Source organism: Aegilops tauschii, chromosome 6 (assembly GCF_002575655.3).
Source record: "Aegilops tauschii subsp. strangulata cultivar AL8/78 chromosome 6, Aet v6.0, whole genome shotgun sequence".
Classification (NCBI taxonomy): domain Eukaryota; kingdom Viridiplantae; phylum Streptophyta; class Magnoliopsida; order Poales; family Poaceae; genus Aegilops; species Aegilops tauschii.
This window is the reverse complement of record NC_053040.3, coordinates 332,350,657-332,374,365: the sequence shown is the minus strand read 5'-3', so window position 1 is coordinate 332,374,365 and position 23,709 is coordinate 332,350,657. Positions and strand designations below refer to the sequence as shown.

Below are 23,709 nucleotides of genomic sequence, written 5' to 3'. Positions count from 1 at the left end.
TTGTAAACTACAAAAAGTATTCCACCACTCGTTATCTATCTTGGTTGATGAGATTTTTGAATTGAGCTCTACAAACCGAAAAGGAGAGAGTACTGGCTACTGAAGTGGAGTGGTACCATGGTGGTACCACTGGACACTGGACCCACGACATGAACCGAAGCAGCAGGCTCAGCCAGAGAGGCGATGGCGTAACGGAGCAAAAGGTTCGGACTTGGGAGGTCGTTATATACGCTTTCCCCGCCCCACATCAACACCATATCCTCGCTCTCTCTGTCCACGCTGCCCGCTCACAACACAGCACAGAGAGTGGAGAAGAGAGCGCTCGCAGACACAGCATGCCGCTCTAGCTAGCTTACAGCAGTCTGGGCGTACCCCCACCCACCGTACCCGCGCAAGGAGAATGGCGACTGTGGTGGCGGCCGTTGAGGCCGGGGTGGTGGCGGTGGCAAGCGGGCGGAGCAGCAAGCTGGTCCGGGGCCTGTACTGGCGCCTGCGCGCGGGGATCCGGCGGCTGCAGTCGGAGCGGCGCAGGTGGCGCGGCGGCGGCGGCGGCAGGCGGGAGCGCTTCAACTTCCACTACGACGCGCTCAGCTACGCCCTCAACTTCGACGACGGCCGCCGCGCCGCCGACCTCGTCCTAGTCTGAAGCAGATGCCGCGCTCGCTAGGTGCTCTATTTGTGTTGTGGGCCTTGGGACTGGGCTGCGTATGGAAGCTGGTGGCCTAGGGGTCGGGGTTCTTCTGTCTGTGTGCTTCTTTAATTAGTGCTTTATTTAGTTAGTTTATTAGGAGCTGCAATGTCTCGGGGTGAACTGGAAGAGCAATCTCTGTAGTCTACGACCTCTTTCGCAAATGTAACGCCGTGATTTGCAGAGGCGAGATTATTCTTCGCATCTGGTGCCTGTTCATATGCAGCGCAATTCGAATGGCGTGAAAAGTGCCCAACTGATCAGTGATACAACGCCGAAAAGGTCATGAGCTCGAGGAATAGTATGGCGGCGTACAACTTGAATTCTGTTTCCATTACCCATTATCATGGTGTGTCAGTTCGGGAAAGTGATGCTTGAAAAGCAGGGAAATTATTTTCGCTGGATTCGGCGAGGGTGCAATTGGGATTATATTGCAATTTCCTCTTAAGCTTCAGGATCAACTGCAACCTCTGTTGACTGTTGTGGACAGTGGTTGCTCCTGGAGGGGCATCAGCATTTTTCTTCGGCTGCCTCAACCGCGTAGTATGCATTTAGGAATCCTTTCGTCATGTGCATCGTACTAGTCGTCTAGTGTAGAGGCCATAAAATAATGCTACCCGTACTCGTTTTGTCGCCATTAGTGAACAGATGATTGTAACTTGTTTAAGGAGAGCGGGCAATCTCGGCATCAGCGCCGGGAAGAAAATGGTGGGAACGCTGCTACTGAGTTGAGACGAAAAAGAAAGAAGAAAGAGAGGCGGATCAATGGTTGGTCTGAAATCCTCATCTTTTTTTTTTCGAAACGGAGGCAAAATATTTGCCTCATCCATTAATTAAGAAGAAGTTTAGAGTTGCTTTTAATCCTCATCCTTTTTCCTTCTCTTGCGGGTGCCTGAATTGTGAAACGAACCAAAGCCTTGTCACACGAGAGGTTTTTTCTTTCTTTTTGCAGTGGTAGAGATATAGGAGTCGTTCACACTTGGCAGGGTGACGATATGGACCAAGTGAAGAGTCATGATTCTTCATCATGGAGAAGGAAGGAGCGGGGTAGCAAGGAGGACAGCACGTCGGGGTTGGTTGTTACTCCAGGAGGAGAAAGTGAGAGCCTGCTCTGCCTTTTTCCATCAGCCTATCCGATCCATCAAGTTCGTCCGTAAGCTTCGGGCCTTTCTGATGTCACAAATCGCCGGGAAGTACTCTAGATCGCAGGAGGAGGATCGGACGTGGGCGGCAGTGAGAAACGCTGGCTGCTCCGCGTGCCTACAGTTCCGGCTGTATTGTCCCGTCACATCCATCCTGGCGCGGTCAGCTGCTCTCGTGACGCGAGGAGCAGGAGCCAGCACCGTACTTAATCTGGTGGGCAATGGTAATCAGACTATCATAATTCACAGTTCGGAGTAACTGCAATCTGTTTTAAGGAAAGACTCACGCGCTGCTGTATTGGGTACTAGTCCCGCTCCGTATGAAATTATCATGAAAGCAAACGTTGTTTGTTCTTGTTCAGCCATGCCCGGAAGGCATCACGGCACGGCACGGCACGGCGAGTGCATGTGGTGTGGCGACGCTTTCGATCATCAATGAATCACTTGGGTAGATAAAACGAATCATGTGCTCGCGTATCCGTCTCCCTTTGCGATCCACACAACGAGGTACATATCCGAAAAGCCAAGAATTTCTCGGGCAGTGATATGTGTCGCTTAATGTCGGAATTGTTGGGTCTAGCCCATACAATGATTTATATTTTCTTTCAGTAATTCAAGGTAAATCCCAGAGGCTTCTGTGGCCCGTTCATGCATGATGAGGTGGTGTGACAAATACATGTATGCGCTGCTTTATTTCTGTCATGCAAACGAGGTGGTGTGACAAATACATGTATGCGCTGCTTTATTTCTGTCATCAAGAAAGAAGTTTAAACGATTGACCCATAAATGAAAGAAGAAATTAAACACTTCATGGGACTTTTAGTGCGCTCGTTTCTTCTCTCCTTAATGATGTTTAGTGCATCAGTTTAATGGTGTTTATTGCCCCGTTTCTCTTCTACTAATGGGGGGTCGGTTTCAGCTCTTCTAGTCTATATAAGCGGTCGCTCCTCTACAGGCAAGAGACACAACTCTTCGTCCCATTACCTAGTATTGCGTCGCCTATCTCTTTCCCACCTCGCTTCCCGGCGTGCACCGGGGAGTGAGACATCAGGCCTCCGAGACACTGCCTCTTGTGATCCGGTACAGGAGAGGGCGACTAGGTTTTTGGGGAGTGCCTCCGTACGACTGCTGAATTTTTGTTCATCGTGGCTGCGAACGACGACATCCTTGACGACGAGTTCCCCAACGACGACTTCTTCCCCAATGTCGACGACTTCTTCACCGACATGATGAACGACATGTCTGCATCTTTTGTTGTTATCCCGTATGTCCTATTATTCTCCCTGTTAGGGCTCGCATTTGGTTTACTGCTAATCATGATCGACTTGGATATGTTGCTTGTTGCTTATGATCTGAATTGGACGACTAGTTTAAACAATCAGTTTCATGTCTCAACTATTCTCTCTATCATGTTGATCATGTTTTACCTATTATTTTTCTGGATTAAACATAATGAAAAAATGCCTATTTTTTCAACAATCCAAAAACCTAAAATGTGTAGGCAATTTTCTCCTATTGGTTTTATTGCAACTCTAAAAGCCCGTGCCGTTTGAAGGGTGTGAACTATAAGAGGTGACGTGCTAGGGTAGTTCTTTGGCTTACCATCATGAACTGTTTTCACGCCTCTAAAGGCAAGCCAGAGGGATAGCGGACTACCGAGCAGGAGCAAGCTTTCCAGAAAACAAACACCCTCTTCAGAGGTGCTGTTCTGAGTGTTCTCGACGACAAGATTGTTGGTCCATTCATGACCATCATGGTCGGTAAGGATATGTGGGATGCGCTCGAGGCAAAGTTTGGGTCGTGGACGCAGGAAGTGAGTTGTATATCATGGAACATTATCATGACAACAAGATGACTGATGACCGCTCCGTATGTTATCGGACAAATTCATTGCCGGGGGCATCATTGCTAAGCTTCCACCTTCGTGGAGGAATTTTGCTGTTGATGTGGAAGTTTACTATTGTCAATCTTATTGGCACTCTTGATGTGGAAGAAACGGCGAGGGCAAAAGACACACTTGCTCGTTTTCATGAGGAGATTCTAGTGCCAATTTGGTACAGAAGAAAAAATTCCAACCCCACAAACCCAAGAACAAAAACACCTATGTGAGCAAAGAAAAGTTTGGCGGCAAGAACAAAATCCAACAGCCTGCCAACTTAAAGGAGACATATAAGAAGAATGGGGACAAGCTGCGGGACTGCGGCAATACAAGGCTGGGAACGTGCGACAAAGGGCAATGGAACCTTTGATCAGGGAGAAGAACCTTTAGGCCGACCCGCTCAGGCCACCCTGCATGCGAGCGCTATGTATCACGTTCTGAGGGCTCACAAAGGGCAAGACATAACATTTGGAGAGCTCCTCCCCAACGCCTTCTGCACCAGATTGTAACATGGCTCTCGCGCGGGGCTACACGGCCCGATCTAATAATCACTCTCTAAGGGCTCACAAAAGACTCACTCGCTCGCTAGCACAATTTTTTCAGTTGGCGCTTGCACGTTGGTTCAGTTTTTTCTATATAATAATTGTGGAACGAGAAAATGTTCGTGTATTTAAAAAAAGCTTCAAGAATTTTTAAAACAATCATGATTTTGTAAAATGTTCCCTAGTTTGAAAAAATATCATGAATTTGTAAAAGAAGTTTCTGGATTTGAAACAAATATCTAGCATTCGTTTGAAAAAGTTCACGAGTCTGGAAAATATTTGCAGATCTGAAAAATGCTTACGAATATGAAAATTGTTTACAAATTTTAAAAATATTTACTCCTTTCTTAAAAAGTTCACAAATACTACCGCTGTCCTAGTTTCTTAGACCCCTTGTATTTAGGGTAATTTTCTGACCATGATTTTAACTAATAAATATAAGTTATACATAGAAAAAATAATATTATCGAAAACTACGTTCAAATATGAATCCAAAGATACAATTTTTGATGTCATGCATTAATATTTTGTTAGTTAAATCTACGGTCAAAATTTGGCATAAAATACTTAGAGGCCTATAAACCACTAGTGAGGTAGGATGAAAATTGTTTGTGATGTTTTTAAAAAAATTCCCGAAAATGAAACAAAGAAATAAAAAAGCAAGCAGAATACCAAAAACAAGGAAAAGAGAAACTAATGGTTGAAAGCTTCTAGAAGCTTCACAAAACCAGTCTGAAACTTCACAAAACCGATTGGTGGAAGCTTCAAGCACCCTAAATGCAAACCTCTGAATAGGACGGCCCATTACGTAGGAATGTTGCTGGGAGGGTGTGTGCTAACTACCAATCAGCCTATGTCGGGCGCTATAAGCGTCAAATAGGCAATTCCTAGCATTTGCACAATTTGTTTGTTTGGTCTGGAATGCCTAATTTCTTTTATGGGTCGAGTGGTCAAGTGAACATTCGTGAAAAATCTCTTTTTTTCGACAAAGGGTGGATTTTATTAACTCAAAATGAAGCATTAAGTAAATACAAACATAATGAGCACGAACCCGGCCTCTGCATAGCTAGGATGCACACAGCCAACACGAACGCACACACACACAAAAACATGCCAGCAAATAGCAAAGTCATACAAGACCAAAGCTATGCTTAAGCGAGATTAAAAAAACCCCTCCAAAGCGATCAAAACAACGATCGACAAACTACAACAACGACCATTTCCGCACCAACCATGTCTTGACACCACAAGGACAACGAGGTTCTTCAACAGCAACACCTTCAGGAAGGAATGACGGTCAAGCGTCGTCGTTGCCGGATTCAACAACCAAATGTCAGAATCTAGGTTTTCACCCTGAAGAACGAGTCCAGAGCACATCCGAGCAATGCCTTCAACAAGGTATCATTGCCTGGTATAACCTCGGGTCAATCTAGGATTTTCACCCCGGAGCTCAAGACCGGGTGCTCGGGAAGCACCACCAAGTCGAAGTCAATTATGTGTTGTCGCCGCCACTTTTCCGCGATCCCGGCAACTACATGCACTGGGTTAGAAATCCACCGCCGACGTTGCACAACCATATCCATTGCGTCAAGCCATTGTCCATAGATTTCCTTTCATCGCCGAAGGCAAACTGGCCGAAGTGAGATCAGCCAAAACTCACAAAGAAGCCTTCCGACTGCACCCCACACCATCGGTACGAGCCGCCCGCAGTAGCCACGAGATCTCGAGAGGCGAACCCTCATGAAGAATTTTCTGTGGCCACCGCAATCTGGGCGCCGACCTAGGCCGTATGTCGCTGATCCGCTACATGGCTTCCATAGCTCGACTACCAGCAATAGCAGGCCCAAGGCAAAGGACTAGCCAGGAACCAAGCCCGTAGAAGGATCCACACAAATCACATCCGTTGCATCAGATCCAAACAGGGGGTAGATGGACTCACAGACATGCAGCCAAGCCATGCACGGGTAGAACCCTTCATCACGGAGGAGCTATGCCTCATATGGAGTTCCCACCGCACGTCGGCCGGGTCAAACTATCATTGATGAGCAGCAGTAGCGCAAACAGATCACAAACTAGATGCCAGGCCAGATCGGGAGAGGAGTGTCAGGGGATGGGATGGCGCAAGCGAAGTAAGGTGGCCCGCTGCCGGCGACGGCGAGGAGGATCGAGAAAGGAGGGAACCGAGGTTGCTGGCGGCTGGGGTGCCTCCGGAGTCGTGAAAAATCTCTTATGTTCAGGACTAATTGAGTAAATAGCATAAAACTACCACTTTTCGTGCTAGGGTTCCAAAAAACCACCACTTTTTGTTTGTGACTGATACCTAGCACTTTTCTCGTCGGCTGTCTCAAAAAACCCAAATCGCCCGTTGCTAGCGTTTTAAACCGTTTTCTGACGGATCGGGCCCGCCTGTCAGGCCACGTCATCGCCGCGCGTGACGGAGAGGCCGGTAACGGCCGTTACTCGGACCGACCGGTGCGGTCGGACCTCACCCGCTCGTGCGCTCATTCAGTCATCTCCCTCCCTCGCACTCTGCTCCCCTGCCCGCACACATCTCTGCTCTCACTCTCACTCTCTCGCTCCTCTCCTCCCTGCTCTTCGACGCCGGCGGCGAATTGCGCTCTGGAAGCTCCACCGCCGCCATGCCTTCCTGGAATGACGGGGATACGAGCTCAGAGGATGAGTGCGACATCACAAGCATGGACATGGCTCTTTGGGTAAGTTTTTCGATCTGCTAAGCTAGGGTTAGGGTTCATCTAGGAGCTAGATTAGGTTAGTGTTCATCTTGGTGAGCTAGGGTAAGCTTTGGTTACTATTATTTAGTAGGCAGGGTTATGGTTGCTGTTTGAGCTATGTTTATGTATGCTTGAAAACTAGGGTTAGGGTTAGGGTTCTTGCTGGATTGGGGAATTAATTTGTGATCTATGTCTGGTTTTGTGAGCTAAGGTGATTTTGTTGATGTGTTCATGCAGGAGACCCCTGACACCACCGTGGAGTCTCTTTTCTGTGGCCAGCTAGAGCTTTCTGAACCCACCTGCATGATGCACCACATGAGGCCAATTAAGTGTGTGGCATTTGAAGGAACCTTAACTGGAAGGCGTTTCTATGGTTGTCCAGTGCAGCAGGTATAGTACCTTAATTGGAATCATTTTCTTCTGAACCCACACATGTATTTACAAGGATGAAAAGTTGCTGTTCTGAACCCACACAGTATTATGTTGACAAGTTGCTCTTCTGAACCTACACTGTATTATTTAGGATGAACTGCAATATGCCTTGTATTAAGGTATTGAGGGATATGGTTACTATCAAAAATGCTTATGTATAGGAAGCATATATCTGTGAATGTACTTGTACAAGCAGGTTGGGTTTCAGTTATAGTTTGAGTTATATTAAACAACATATTCAGTTTACTTAAGCCTCACCTTTAGTTTCTTAGTCTGATATGATTTGTTGTTATGAAATTGAGTGCACTTAGTGATGTATATTTCAATTTCCAAATGCAGAGTGAAGGTGTTAACTGTGGTGTTACTGAGTGGGTTGACAAGCCCTGGCATCCAATTCTTCAGAATTGCTTGTCCAGGCTGTGGGACATGTACCATGAACAGAATTGTGGCAGGGTAGTTGATAAGCAGAAGTATGAGAAGCATTTGGCCAAGCTTAAGACTGAAAATGACAAGCTGTGCATTGAGTACACAAAGCTTGTCCAAGATGTTTGATTGGCAGGATGGTAGGGTAGACCACATGGATTACCAGAAGGCAGTTGAGGAGGAAGAATTTGAGAAGAAGAAGAAAGAGGTAGAAGAGAGTGCTAGGTTGGAGGTTCAGATGGAGAAGCTCAAACTTGCCAAGGAACAAAGGTGCATTTTACAGAGTCAAGCTGACATTATCAAGAATGCCAGGAAGGCAAAGAAGGAGGTTGAACAGGAGATAGATTTGCTTAAGATAGAGAAGGCCAAGCTTGAGCATGTGGTGATTGAGCTGCTGAATGATGGGCATGCAAGCAAGGAGAAACTTGAGAAAATCAAGGCCATCCTTGATTCATGAAGTGTGTTCTGCAGATGGTGAAGTACATCCAAGGCCTTTATAAGTATGTGGCCTAACAATCTGATGTGAAGATATGGGGTGTACATTTTGGGGAATGTGAAGCTAATCTAGTCTATGTCGATGCCAATGTTAAGTACTGTAGTTTATGCTGCTAGAACCTTTAATGCTAAGTTATGAACTAAGTTGTAATGAATGTTCTGCCTGTATTTGAACCTCTTATGCTATGTTATGGAGTCAGTGATAAGCACTGCTGGACTATGCTATGTGTTTTTTTATGTTTAAAAGGTAGTTATGTTTATTAGTGCTTTGTACCTGGGCTTTGTGGCCCAGTTATATTTACAAACCTAGGCCTACTCCACCCAACCTCCACTGCTCATAAATAGCCTACTCCACCCACCCTCCTCCCTCCAGAACACAGCCGCCACACCCCACCTCTAGAAACCCTAGATGGATCTAGAGCTTGGGGAGGTGACAAATGAGGAAGATGAGGCAGTGCATGCAGTGGATGTGAGGAGGCAAAGGGCTCGCCCTGCGGTGCCCATGCCATCAGCTTGGGAGCTAGAGTGGGAGCTGGAGTTCAAGAGGAGGCTGGCAGAGAAGATATTGGAGAAGTGCAACTCAGATGAGTTCACAGTTCTTGTCCCTGGCGGCAGGCGCAAGAGCTCAAGGAAGATCATCAGGTGGGCTAGGGCACAGGCAGTAATCGCTCCTCACCCTTCTACTAGAGCAAAGTGGTGCCGTTTCTTCGGTCGTTACGATTGAGAGTTGTTAGTAGTTATTTTAATTATGAATAATAGTATGAGCTATGTATCCCTTCCACTTTCTGTACAACTCTTTGTATGAAAGAATGTTTGCATGGTGGAATCTATGAATGTTTGATTATTTGAAAGAATGTTTGATTTTTTGAACGAATGTTTCTATCAATCAGGTTTCATAATGCAAGCAAATACATAGGTTTCAGGAACCAAATACTCAGTTTTCAGGAAGCAAATACATAGGTTTTAGGAAGCAAACACTCAAGTTTCAGCAAACAAATACATAGGTTTCAGCAAGCAAACACTTAGGTTTCAGCACTCATACAGTGCATACAAGACAACTTTCCAGCACTCAATAGTTACCACTAGCAGTGAAATATGCCTTCCACTTTCCAGTTGGCTTCCTAACCCTCTTGGACCCAATCTCCATCTCAGAGTGAGCAGCTTGCCTTGGAGCATTGAAACCAGTGTACCCCCCTCCTCTGCTAGCTGTTGATGCTCTGGTGTTCTTTGCTAGAGAGGCAATGGATGACCTTGTGTTCTTGGCTGGTGAAGATGTGCTAGGAGCCCTTGTCTTCTTGGTTGCTTTGGTCTTCTTGGCAGGTGCTGATGTGGCAGGTGCTGGAGTAGCAGAAGCAGCTGCCTTGTTCCTCTTTGCTGGTCCTGGAGTAGCTGTGGCTGTTGCAGGCCTCTTCCTAGCTATGGCTGGTGCTGATGGTGGTGGTGGTGCAACCACACCTGTAGTAGCTCTGGTAGATGAAGAGTAGTCTGACCTATTCTCCTGCACATTTAACGAAGCAAATTAGAATTAAACCACCTAGCCTATGAAACAGAAATTTCTTTATCAATAAGCATACCTGGTGATTATTCTTTCTCATCTGCAGTTTGGGTTTCAGTGGAACACCACATGTGGTATATCTGTGACCTTGCTTATTGCAATTGCTACAAGTCACTGTCCCAATTCTTAATGTATCCTTCTTGGCAGGCACCTCAAAATGTCCTTTCCTCCTAGCTGTCTGCTTTTTACCCTTCTTTTCTTTGAATACTGGAGGAGATATGTCATCCCCCATGGTGTGTGGCCAACAATCAGGGCCTGGAACAGGGTATATAATATGCTTGTAGGTTTCACAGTAGAGGAGCTTCTTGAAGAACCCATGGACAAAATCTTCAGGGTGTAGCTTCACCTTCTGCATTGCTGCTATAGCATGACTACATGGAACAGCTGTCATATCCCACCTCCTGCAGTCACAAGTGTAGTTGTTTAGGTTTACACAGTAGGTCTTTTCTAAACTACTTGTAACTTGCCAAATGCCTGGTCCAGCCATATATGCATCACAATATTTTGCCCACTTCTTGGCCTCCTCCAATATCTCAGAGTAAGTGGGTGTGATATCCCACCTACATGTCTCTGTCTTCTCCCTAATCTTCTGAAACTTGATCATGAGTTTTCTCCTAATTCCTTCAAGCATTGTCCTTATGGGCTTGTTCCTAACATCCAGAATCATCCTGTTGAAAACTTCACTAAGATTGTTTACAACAAGGTCTGTCTTGCATATAGTATCCATTCTATGCCTGGCCCAAGTATGGACTGGTATGTTGGACAACCACTTCCATGCCTCCTCACTCTCTTTCTTCAATGCTTCCATGCCCAGATCATGCCCATGCTTAGTGAAAGAATATGCAGCCTGGTCTAGATGTTTTTTCAATTCATCCCCTCTAAACCCAGCTGATTGGAAGTTGGCATATATGTGTCTTAAACAAAATCTTTGAGGGGAATCAGGAAATACATCCTCTATTGCATTGAGCAGACCCTATTCATTGATTTTGTATTAATAACTAGTGAAGTAAGTAGAGAAAGCATTACATAGTGCAAGGAAAAGCAGTACATAGTGAAAGGAAAAACAGTTAAATCATGAAGAGTAGTTGTACCTTTTGCCTGTCTGACATAATTGTGTAGGGCCCAAACTTGTTGCCACTACCAATTACTGTCCTTAACTGTGTAACAAACCAAGTCCAACTATCTGTCTCCTCCTTGTCAACAACACCAAATGCAATAGGGAAGATGTTGTTGTTGCCATCCCTCCCTGTTGCTGCCAGGATTTGCTGCCTAGTGCTTAGTTTGATGAAGCATCCATCAAGACCTGCATTTTAAGCCATTAGTAAGCAGCAACATGTAATGCAATCCCTATTTAAGCACTACAGACTAGATTTACCTATGAAAGGCCTGCAACCATTTAGGAACCCCTCCTTACAAGCAAACAGACAGTAAAACATGTAATGAAACCTTGGGGTAGGTGCTGGGTGGAGTTCAAATTCCTTTGTTGTCACAACACACCTACTACTAGGGTTTGTGTCCAAAACACACTGCAGGTAGTCTCTTAACCTGTAGTATTGTGTCTTGTGATCCCCTTGCACAACATCAACTGCTTTCCTCCTTGCCCTGTAGGCCAAACTTTTTGGAACATGTACTCCAAATTTCTTTTTTGTATAACTCAGTATAGTCTCAACACCTGCACCGGGATTGGATCTTACAGTATCCTCAAGAGCCTTTGCAACCCACTTCATGGTAACCTTTGTGTTCTCTCCACTTACTCCAGAGGTGTGATCAAGATTCGTCTTCTTGATGCTAAAGGTTGACTCATGGGCAATCTTAGAAGCAGTAATATAAAACTCACAACCATGCTTTCTATCTGAGCACCAGGCTATGATCCTACTTGGATCATTCCTATGGTACTCAAAGTTCATAAGTGTCCTAACATGGTAGTTTCTCAATGCTTCTCTGAACTCTACCACATTCAGAAAGCACAAATGAATCCTAAATTGTTCATGTGCATCAGGCCTAGAGGAATCATACCATATTCTCTCCTTCTTCTTCAATTTTCTCTTCCTGCCACAAGGCAACCTAGGTGCATCATCTTCTTCATCAGAAATGCCTTCATCACCTGGAAAGCAGAACTCATCAGCTTCTGGCATGAAATCTTCAAACTTTATGTGATCTGGCTCACTATGTGATCTGCTTGTTGGGCCTTGTTTCCTCACAGGTATCTTCCGTGCCACAGGTTTCACATGATCTGAAGCTTCTTCTTCATCATCTTCTTCAGAACCATTTGGCTCCTGCCAAAACTCTGAGGGTTCAGAAGCAGCCCCAAAATAATGCTCAGCCATCTTTTCCTCTTCCCTGTAGTGCTGACTTGTTCCTTCACCACCTTCATCTTCTCCCCTAGCCCAAGACTTGTATGAAATTTTCTTCCCTCTGTAATGACCCCTGAAAAACTCAAAATCTGAAGAGGATTTGTCCAACTCATCTTCATCTTGATCTTCTGCTTCAATGCCTTCAATTTCCACTGCCTCTTTTCCCTTGTTGAAATTACAGCTCTGCTGTGTGTTAAAATATGGATCAACAGGCACAACTGGAGGCTGTGAAGAATTTGAGACAGGGAAAAGGACACCTTCTTGGGAAACACTATAAACAATGGGATCACCAACTTGACTCATTGGAATATGCTCTTCAAGCAAGGTGTGGTCCATGTTTGCATCTGCTGGATTTGGGTCACTAGCCTCTCTCACTGTTATGTTCAATACTTTCTTCTCAGCAAACAAATCTAGCATCTCCTCCACCTTCTCATCACTGTCCAAAACCTCAATCCCCTCCAGCCCCTTACCCTCATCCTTAACATATGACAGATAGGCATCCAACCCATAGCCCTCAAGTTCAATAAGTGCTAACAATAACAGGTAATTCATTTCTGATAAGGAAAACTTCCTTTCCATGTTGTCTCTACCCTGAAAATGCAGCCTCAATTCCCATACTTCATCATCCAAACTATGCAAAAAAAGAAACAACACATTCAAATTTCTTTAGATTTTCAAGTTAAAAAGTATGCAACAGTTTCACTTGCACAACATATCATCCAAACCTAAACCCTAATTCATATATTGCTTACAATGTATACATAATAATATACCAAAGAAACTAATTCATTAACAATATAAGAAACAAATCCTAACCCTAGTTCATAAATAAACTAAGAAAAATAATTAAAACAATTCATAACTTACTCCACGCCACCAAGTGAGGAGGCCCACTGGTGCCCGCCTTCTGGATCCGCGTGGATGCATTTGGCCACTACCCTGGCCGCGTGGAACGCCGACGAGATCTGGACCTCCTGCGTCGGTGGCCCAGACGAGCGCTGGGTCGGGAAACTTGCGCTGCCTAGCCACTTGTTGACCTTGGAGTGAGCACCGCCCTCGCCGCTGGCTGTCGCCCCAGGCTCGCCGTCGTCCTTCTTCTTCGCCGCCGCCATCGTCGGGGGAGACAGAGAGCACGGGGGAAAGGAGGAGCGAGAGAGAGATGCTGCCGACAAAGAGAGAAAGGCAGCGAGCGAGCGGGTGCGGTCCGACCGCACCGGTCGGTCCGAGTAACGGCCGTTAACGGCCTCGCCGTCACGCGCGGCGCTGACGTGGCCTGACAGGCGGGCCCGGACCGTCAGAAAACGGTTCAAAAAGCTAGCAACGGGCGATTTGAGTTTTTTGAGATAGCCGACGAGAAAAGTGGTAGGTATCAGTCACAAACAAAAAAGTGGTGGTTTTTTCGAACCCTAGCACGAAAAGTGGTAGTTTGATGCTATTTACTCGGACTAATTAAACAAATTCATGTGGTGCTTCTTTTCTATGGTTGCATGCAATGTTTGAATTGCTAAGCATCATCGACATGAGGCAAAAATGCACTCAATTTTTTAGAAAAGAGACGATGTCTTTTTATAGATGCAAATTGTATTTTTTATGGTCACCTTTGTATTTAAAACAGGAGGGGCTACCATACATGCATGAAGTAATGATGGAGAGGAGGATAAGGATACGAATGAGAGGTCATCCTAATTTCTGATATGGGCCGTGCAGTAAAGGAAACAGCAGACCCTACCGGGTGGCATGCCGGTGAGCAATCTCGACCCATTTGTCTAAAAAAAGATGGAAACAGCAGACTTGGCCTAATATGATGGCGCTTCCTATTTGGCGCTTCAAGCACCTGTACTGTGCATTCATTTTGCGACCCGTTTAACTATTTTTTATCTTTTCTATCTAAAGAGAAAAAGCTAACGCGCATGTGGAGAGTCGAACCAGGGATCTCTTGTCCCCAATAAACTGCACTAACAACCCGACCACAACACTTGTTGTGACAACTACTCTCTTTTCTTCTTATTTCCTTTTCTTTTTTCTTTAAAATCGAAGAATTTTATAGAAAGTTCTGGTAAATTCGATGATTTTTTTTTAAATGGATGAACTTTCTGCAAATTTGATGATTTTTTTTCAAAATCAATGAATTGTTTTTCAAAAGCGGTGAACTTTTTCAAATTTAATGAACTTTTTTTAAAATTGATCAACTTTATTTTTCAAATTCATTTTTTTTTTCAAAATGTATGAACTTTTCTGAATTCATGATTTTTTTGTTTATTTTTTCTCTTTTTTTTGTCGAATCTGATGGTGTACATGGGCTGTCCCACCAGCGCCGGCGCGTGGGCGAAGGTGAACTTCCGTGGAGCCTGAAGCGCTAAATAGGAGCTCCCGAATATTGTCCATATTGGGCTTTGAAGGTAAAGCTCTTGCGTAGTTAAAGATGGACCACAAGAAAAGAGAGGGAGCGAATATGATCCACACTGGGCTTCCAATGCAAATTTGTAAACCTGAAACGAAAGAGATGAAAACAAAATCCAGAAACGAACGAGACGACTATACCTCTGAGAACCCCTAAAAAAAGACTATACCTCTGAGAAAGTGCAAAAATAGAGACAAAAAATGGAGATGCGGGGGATCGAACCCCGTGCCTCTCGCATGCAAAGCGAGCGCTCTACCATTTGAGCTACATCCCCGGTTGTGCTTAAATAAAAAACTACATTTTCTAAACAGAAAACAGATACTGTCAGACAGTTTGCCCTAGTTGATTTCACAACAAATATATGCTGAATAATAGCAGAACAGGCTAGTTTTCGAATTCTTCCTGGTGAGCTCAGAGTTGGAGTGCAGTATCGGGCGCACCTCAAGGTCCAGTGGCAGAATCGGGTGCCATGCACATTTCAAAACAGAACTTGACTACTTGGAAGATTGGTCACTTCGGTCAACTCCGGAGTATGAAAGAGCAAAGCGGCTCCTAAAATTTCGGTAGGATCCTATTCCTAGTCGGAAGTTGGAATGTACAAAGCCAGCAAGAATCTCAGTAGAATTTGTGCTTCGCAAGTGTTCCAAGACGCGGTTCTCACGAGAGATGTCATGAGAAAGCGTAACTAGGCAGGCAATCCTAAATGCTCGTTTTGCAATAATGTGGAAACTTCACAATACCTTTTCTTTACCTGCCCTGTTGCTCGGGTGGTTTGATAGACGGTCGGGTGTGTGTTGGGCACGTCTCTCTGTCCGAACAACATCTGGCAGTACTTCTCCTGGTGTTACATTTTCCTTCCTGATGGAGCTAAATTTTACACCTCTGATTTGGCAGCAGTTTGTTGGGCGATCTGGACAGTCGTAACCAGGCTACTTTTGAACGCAAAGATCTCAAAAGCCCTTTTAATGTGGTGTATGCTGCTTGTGGTTTTTTGACGTACTGGGCAGGTTTGATGGCTGATGATGATCGGGAGGCCATGGAGCGCGGAGCCAAGATGCTCAGGTCTAGTGCTTCGACGATGATGAGAATCTGCGCGGCTCCAACCAAATCAGCGACGAACTGACCCACCTCCATCAATTCGAGGATTCGAGCTTTCTTCTGTCAGGATAGGTTACCTCACTCCCGCGCGAGTGCTCTGTTTGCTCGTCTGTGAGCCTGTGGGCATGGTGGTATTATACTGTTTGGGTTCCTTTTGGAGACTACCTTTCGTTTAGGTCCTAGAGGTTTGTGTGATCATAGGTGCCACTGGGTTTTCGCCCCGCAATGAGCTGCTCGATGACGAGTGCTCATGGTGGGTTTCCCAGTGGTGCCTTGAACTCGCCTTACCCCTTTCTAGCTTCCTTATGTTGAGTGTAGCTTTTGGGTCTTTGGTTACTGAACTATGTATTTTCGTTATGCTTATAATGGAAAGGGGTTAAGGCCCGGTTCAAAAAAAAAAAGGACGCCCCTCCAAGGATACAGGCAGTTTAGTCTTTTCGCTACCGGAAAAAAAAATGCACTCATGCTACTACCAACAAACAGATACCTAGCCATACAGACACCGCATCTCCGGGGACATCCTCACATTAGGGGCTTGTTCGGCCTTCTGCCAGCTCCGCGGATCTGTGGAGCGCGTATTTTCCAGCTCCACTTTTTCAGCCTGCAGCTCCGCCGGCTCCGCGAGCTGACTCTGCAGTGGAGGGATTTCGAACGCTCCCTAGATATATAGCTCGGAGTCAGACCTCAGACGCTGAAAAGCCAAGACTGCTGGAACGGCCGTTCCTGGTCCCAGCTCCCGACACAGTTTGCTTAGCATAACAAACAGCAAAGAAATATCTTAGACCCTAAACCCAACCCATCAGCGCCGCAGTTGGTGCGTCCCATGCCATGAGGACGAGGCATGGGCAAAAACAAGGCCGTCTAGGTACGTCCACGCACAAAGCGAGGCGGTTTCAGCTCATGAGCTGAGTCGGCAGTGACACGAAAACGGCAACGGCTAACTAAGCCGGGGACCTAAGCCCACCATGCACTGTCGGGGACGCAATTACGAGAGCCTTTTCGCGTTGGCTACTTGTTTATCAGCAGCGATGCTTTGCTTTCCACTGGAACGCACAAACCCTAACCAACGAAAAAGGCCACACGCATACTCTAATCGCAAGCATTACATACATGAAATGATAACCCGTCCTTATCCGCGGCCCGGGCCGCGGTGGAGCCCCCGCGCACGCACGCATGAATGCATGATGGCTCGATGGATCCATCGACCTGTAATGTAATCTACGATCGATCGATCGATCGTATCTCCATGCTTTGTGCCGCGCTTTGGGCGATCCCTTTTCTTTACAACATGGAGACGCCCCTTTTGCCATCAGACTGCAGCCGTGGGGAGTCAGTGGAGGTCAATTCGAGGAGCTGCTGCTTCCATCCTGATTTCTTTAGACTGATCGATCGATCTGCATGCACAAGCGTTTGGGAAAGCTAAGCTGCTAGGCCGACCAGTAGGGGTTGAAGCGATCGTGCTTTTTGGCAATTGCTTGCCCCTCCTGATTAAGGAAACAACAGTGGCAAAGGATTGTCAGTGTTGGTGCTGCTGGGGGCTCCCATGGCCCATCGGGTCACACACTGCTTCCTAGATAACCACTGCTGGCGGCTGATAAGCAAGCCAGCCACTTTATACTGATAGTGCCAGCCTCATAGTGTTAAACTTCGTGCTACTGGGAATACAACGATAACAGACTAAAACATACTAATGCTCAGGAAATGATTGCAGAGAAGCCTATTATTATCAGGAAAAATTGTGTTCAGGGCATGCCTAGGTTCCATGCATGCTAGCTTATTTTCTCTGTTGACTTGAATCTCTCATGCATTTTAGTAACATGCTGAAATGTAGTCCAGATTCTGCGGTCTTCCAGCCGCCGATGTACCTTTCACGACCAAGCCGGTTACTGTCAACAGTAGTGCGGCGTGGTATCTTTCAGTACAGCAGGAGGACCAAGCTGTCCGTCCGTTGGTTTATCCCCTTTCTGTGTGATTCCTTCCTTGTATAGTTGGTTGATGGAGCAAGGGACGATGGAGTGTTTTGCTAACCTTTCACGCTAGATTCTTCGACTCCTTTCCAATTTCGTCCAGCTTGCAGCCAACATCATACCGGACGGTCGGAACGGGGTTACGGCCGGGGGGCATATCGAACACTGTCCAGCTGGTTGGTCACGTTGACCCTTTCGAAGCTTCAACGGCCAAACTGTCCTAACATTCTTCCTACGCAACACGCAATAGCACAAGTATGCATAGTAACTAAAATAATCCAGGACCACTGGTGACTGTAACTCCAACACACCGGATTATATTAATTAGATGTTCTAAGGGAATCTCTAACTCCCCTCCTAAACACCTACTCCGTCCGGTCCTTTTTAGTCCGCATATAAGATTTATCTGAAATCAAACATCGTAAACTTTGACCAAGTTTATAAAAAAAAATACCGACATTCAAAATGTGAAATCAACAACATTAGATGCGTCATGACTCTACTTTTCGTATTGTATAAATTTAGCATTGTAGATGTTAATATTTTTTCATGTAAATACGATCAAACTTTATGAAGTTTGACTTCAGACAATTCTTATATGCAGAGTAAAAAGGACCAGAGGGAGTATAACTCCTCAAAAATTCATCCTTTTGAGGAGTTAAAACACTAGTACATCGAACATAATTAAAATACTCAATTTAAAGGACTAAAACACTAATTTGAGATAAAGTTGCATTACAAAGTGGTTACATAGGGGTAGAACAGTCGATTATTGACATTTTTTAAACTAAACTAATCACTTTTTACGGCTTGGGAGAAGCATTAGTTGCTCCCACCACCACGGCAGAAGGGCACATGCATATGCGGCGAGTTCACTCATCATCCAGGCAAACGGACCGCCGACCACATCTTCATTGAGGTAGGGGGCATCATTTTCAATGGGGGCAAGGTTCGACATGGCATGATTCGTCTCAGTGAATGACACCACCTTCATGTCAAATGCGCGCCATCTGATGCGCCGCCTCTCCGCCGTCAAACACACTTGTTTCTCCTCATAATGGAGCCACACTTCACGGTCCCTCTCAGCCTATAACTCCTGCCCAGCACCGGTGTGCTTGGAGATTTCCCGGACAGGCGATTGATGCGTAGCACTCATTCCAAGCCTCCTTAACAGTGAGAAGACGGGGAGCACATGGTGGCTGATATGAGCTATGTGGCGATCTCTCTTATATCCTTCTCATACGGGATCTGCACGTAGCCTTGCTGGATATCCCACTGAATGGAGTGTGTTTTCGGATTCCAATTCGGGCGCCCATTGAGGGGATGATCTCATGTGCAACCTCCAGCGCATAACGGCGATCCTCCTCGTCCTCCTCCTCGGCGATGAAGGCGGCCTCCTCCTTGTCCCTCTGCTCCTCATCCTCCGAGAGCGACACCTAGTCCGGTCGATGAGAAATGACATGGCGACGGGAGTGGAGTGGATGCTAACCTGTTGAGGGTGGAGGTCAGTTATTCAGACATGGCGACAACCATTTTATAGCTGTGGGCGGTGGGCAGGAAAAACATGCCCCCGGGGGGATGTGGCGGGAATGGGGAGGCTCGTGGGCTCGATATGGAGCGCACTTCATAAATTATGGCAGCCCAGCTAGATTGACATTTTGGGCAAAACCGACATATCGACAGTTATTATGCCGGTCAGTCTGATATGATGGCTCTGCTAGAGTTCCTCTAAGATTCAATCATATGAATCAAAAAGCTATGCAAAAAAGTTAAACTCTTTAATAATGGTTCAAAAAAAAGTTAAACCAAAAGAGGCCCTTATGTGGAAATGCAGATGCTCTAATACTTTGCTTTGGAGCCCACACTCCATTCAGGAGCAAAAAAATCTTAATAATTACTCCATTCACGAAGACAAGAAAAAATATATCCCAATTCACGTATCTAGGAATACGTGCACAGGTTGCACGAACATGGATGTTTACCCAACCGAGCAAGGAAACGAAGAAGTGACAGCACCCTTTGGAAAAGGAAAAATAAACAAAAGGAGGACGTGAAAGTAAAAACCAACCAGCAATTACCAGTCGATTCGCTGCAGCGGATTAGGAGCCAACGAACCAGCGGCGCTGTCCGACACGCAGAAAAACAACCGCGAATGCGCGGTGCGGGTGGTGACTCGGCGCGTAGTCGGACGCGGCGCTGGCGAAGCTACGGGGAGCAGCTAGTGACCGGGGCCTCCGTGGCCATAGCCATAGCGAAGCAAAGGCGAAAGCAGCATGAGGAGGAGAGGGACGGTGCGGCCGAACTCGTGACGCTTCCAGCTTTGCCTGCCCTGTGTCTGTGTGTATGCAGCGTAGGCCATGGCGGTTAGTTAACGGCCCTTGGTGGCGCCGGTAGGGACGACCCCGTCGGCCTCGTCAAAGGCGTCGTCGTCCACTCGCCCGCCCCCGTGCTTTCCGGTCACGGCCTTTGGGGAGCCATGATTTTGATCTGATGCGGATCTAGGTGTGCCCCCGTCTGACTCATTCAGGCCATCGACGTTTGTTGTAGCCTTGTAGGTATAGGTTCTTCTGTCTGCGTCTCCGTGGATTCCTTTCTCTGTCAATGCCACTGGCTGACTGTGCTTGCAGGTTTGTAGTATTCTGTTTGCGTGCAAAAACGGGTACCGCCAATCGGCTTGCCGGCCACTGTGCTGGGATCGGCCATTTGGCGCAATCTCGTGAACCCCGGCAGACACCGAACCGACGATGGAATGCGCATCGTCTTGCAATGCGTGCGGATTGTGCGATGTTGTGCGCGTGCAGCACAAAATGCATATGCACTTAAGCTGAACCGGCTGGACGAGTTGGAGACTTTCTTCGGAGGAGAAAAGGCTCCCTCCGTGCGTTAAAACACAAACGGATGACACACCGAAAAGCAGCAGCGCGCGGCGGGTCCCGTGCCCTCGCAAAGTTAGGTAGCCACCCAGCTCTTTTTTCTAGCGCCAAGCCTACTTTTTATCATGATGAGGGGATGAGGACTGTTCCATCCATTCTCAATTCACAATTCCAAAGTGCGCTCGCTCGCGGAATTACTATACTACTCTATTCGTATAGTATAGACCGCCAGCCGGGCGGTTCTGGGGGAGTCGAGTGGCCACCAAGCCGGCCTATAAAACAGGCTCTCCCCCTTCTCAATTTGGACCTGAGCTTACCAGCAACAACAACCACCGCACATTGCTTTCGGCGCGCCGACGACGCAGAGCAGGAGACGGAGCAGAGCAGCGGATTGGAGCAAGGGCGAGGGATTCCTTGCTTGCGAGCTGGGTTGATCGATCGGTAGCGATGGAGGGGGCAACGAATCAGGACCATGTGATTGGGATCCCGGTCAACAGCACGGCCTACGGCATAGAGGAGCCCGACTTCCCCGCGGAGGAGGAGACAACGATCACCCCTCCTGATCATGGCGGATTCGTCTCCGGTTCCTTCCAATCTATCAACAACAACGACGGCGATTCCAACGGCTCCACGGTGACCGATCGCGAGCAGACGAGCCAAGTTCGCAGGAAGAGGGGAAAGATCGCCCAGGGCATCAAAGAACACGGTATGTTTTGTCTATTCTTGTTTATTACTGTATACAATTCAACACGGAACGCCAACTAATCAGAAAGAAAATTGATTTTCTTTCTTCTTGGTCGTATCGTATGGCTTTGGATTGTTAGACTGAATTCTTCCTTGTTCCCAACGTATGCAGTGGCTCTGGGGCCAAAGCTGTCGGAGACGGTCAAGGGGAAGCTCACGCTGGGCGCCAGGATCCTCCAGGCCGGCGGCGTCGAGAAGGTGTTCCGGCAGTGGTTCTCCGTGGACAAGAACGAGCGGCTGGTGAGGGCGTCGCAGTGCTACCTGTCCACCACGGCGGGGCCCATCGCCGGGATGCTCTTCGTGTCCACGGAGCGCGTCGCCTTCCGCAGCGACCGCTCGCTGGCGGTGGCCGCCCCCGACGGCGCCAAGCTCCGCGTGCCGTACAAGGTGACGATACCGCTGCGCAAGGTGAGGCGCGCCGTGCCCACCCAGAACAAGCACAAGCCGGAGCAGCGCTACATCGAGGTGCTCACCAACGACGGCTTCGAGTTCTGGTTCATGGGCTTCCTCAGCTACCACAGGTCGCTGCAGCACCTGGAGCAGGCCATCGCGCAGGCGCGGCGATGACAACGCGCGCGGGCGGCGGCCGGCGGCCGGAGATCGTCGCTGCACACGCCTTGTGCTTTGTGCCTGTAGTACGTTATTTAGATGGTGCTAGGAATCTGTGTATGTGTAGGTTAAGTTGTTACAAGTGCTACAACATGTCGTTGTTATGCCAGTGCATGGCGGCTGGTGATGGATGTTTTCGGGGTTGGGGAAGATGAACTTCGTGAACAAGCTTGGGAAAGGAATGGTTTGGTGGGAACGGCAAATGATAGCCTTCATTCATATGTGTGCAGTGCAGTGAGCAAGTTTCAGATATCCATTCTTTTTCCTAGAGTAAAACATGTATAACTATTTGAGATAATAGATAACTGGCATTCCATATGGTCAGTTGCAAAATCATTCCGTGATCTCACCCCTTATCTGTTATGTGAGATTGTTTGCACTGCACTGACATCTTGAACTTGGCCTGCAGGACACCAATATCAGTATCAGTAGTACTCCCTCTGTCCCATAACAATGTCAAAAAACGTCTTATATTGAATATTACACAGCACCTGTAGTTCCATCAAATTCTGACATTTAAGAAGATATCGAGAGGATACTGTAGTTATGGTAGTGATTTATTGCTTGCAGTTGATGTCTGAAGAATTCCGACACTGAACGTGTTCATGACATATCGATATCTAACTGTTCAAGTACGTAGCATCTGCGCAACAATCTCCACCACGTACTCACTGAAAGAGACTGAATTCAGTCCTCTGCTTCCAAACAAGACCCAGTCCGAATTAATCAGGTTGCTGCATTGCTTTGACAAATAAACAGCCCAGCCTTGCCAACAAGACATGAGAAAAATCATCATTAGGTAGGATATACATAAAGAAAATGTGCAACAACGTCGCTGACCTGCGCAATCGATTAACTTGCAAACTAAGCTTTCAGTTTTCACTCGTCAGTACCAAGTATTCTGCCATTCTTATCCACCTAGTAATCATATTTTACTCGCAGGAGAAATAAACTAAACAGTAATACACAGATAGGGATGAATGGGTCAGACTGGAGATCCCTTGACTCTGCCAAGGCCGGCCGTGCATGTCCATGGACCTGCAGTGTTGGCCCAGTGTTCTAAGCTTAGCTGCGAAGCGCCCAATGGCAGGCAATCTTTGGTTTGGGGGCCAAGGAGGAGGAGGGATATGCACTTGTGGCTTTTGGATCTGCCTTTGTTACAGTTATTTCCCTTCCATGTTTGGCTCAACAATTTGCTTTCACCTGCCGGATTGGACCATCCGATAGTGCCATTTTAGAATCTTCACGCTGTTATCCGATCAGGTAGACCTTTGCCCTTTTGTTCGGTCTTTCACCCCACTTGAAAGAAAAGTTATGGGAGGCTATATGGAGCAGCCAGTGCATATGTCTTGCCTCCGAAGTTATCGCCAACGTCAGTTCGTCGCCTCTTTTCGACGTCATAAGTTCATCGCCTCAGAAACAGAATTCACACTTCTACCTTTGGATTTCCATCCATCTTTTAGACGGAACGCCGTTGAGCCTTACAAGGAGAGACTACATATAAACAGAGAAGACACCATAGAACAGTCAAATGGACAAGCAGGGTTACAAGCAATAGAATGATAATGTAAAAAGGAATGTGTGTGGCTAGAGGTCCTAGTCCTCTGTCAATTGTTGGTAAAGGTCAAAGGATATAACCAGATTAGGCCTTAACTCACTGAGATACCTGTTTTGTTTTGTGAAGGACAATATAGACGGTCTCTATAGCAATAGGACGTAATGAGCTAGTCAAGGCATCGATTATGCATACATCCAAATTATTACGCAACAACAAT

At 46.7% G+C, this 23,709-nt stretch overlaps 2 protein-coding genes and 1 non-coding gene across 3 annotated transcripts; 2 read left to right on the top strand and 1 right to left on the bottom strand.

The window, feature by feature from the left end:
- Positions 1-257: 257 nt before the first annotated feature.
- LOC109731807 (uncharacterized) lies at positions 258-878 on the top strand. The gene has a single exon (XM_020290983.4). It carries the CDS (start codon positions 401-403, stop codon positions 644-646), a length of 246 nt encoding a protein of 81 aa, XP_020146572.1. The 5' UTR covers positions 258-400; the 3' UTR covers positions 647-878.
- Positions 879-14,844: 13,966 nt separating this feature from the next.
- On the bottom strand, positions 14,845-14,917 carry TRNAA-UGC (transfer RNA alanine (anticodon UGC)). The gene has a single exon. It is a non-coding gene; the product is annotated as a tRNA-Ala (tRNA).
- A 5,791-nt stretch (positions 14,918-20,708) lies between these two features.
- Positions 20,709-22,267, top strand: LOC109731808 (putative GEM-like protein 8). The gene is made up of 2 exons (XM_020290984.4): positions 20,709-21,287; positions 21,438-22,267. Exons 1-2 carry the CDS (start codon positions 21,029-21,031, stop codon positions 21,890-21,892), a joined length of 714 nt encoding a protein of 237 aa, XP_020146573.1. The 5' UTR covers positions 20,709-21,028; the 3' UTR covers positions 21,893-22,267.
- Positions 22,268-23,709: the final 1,442 nt, after the last annotated feature.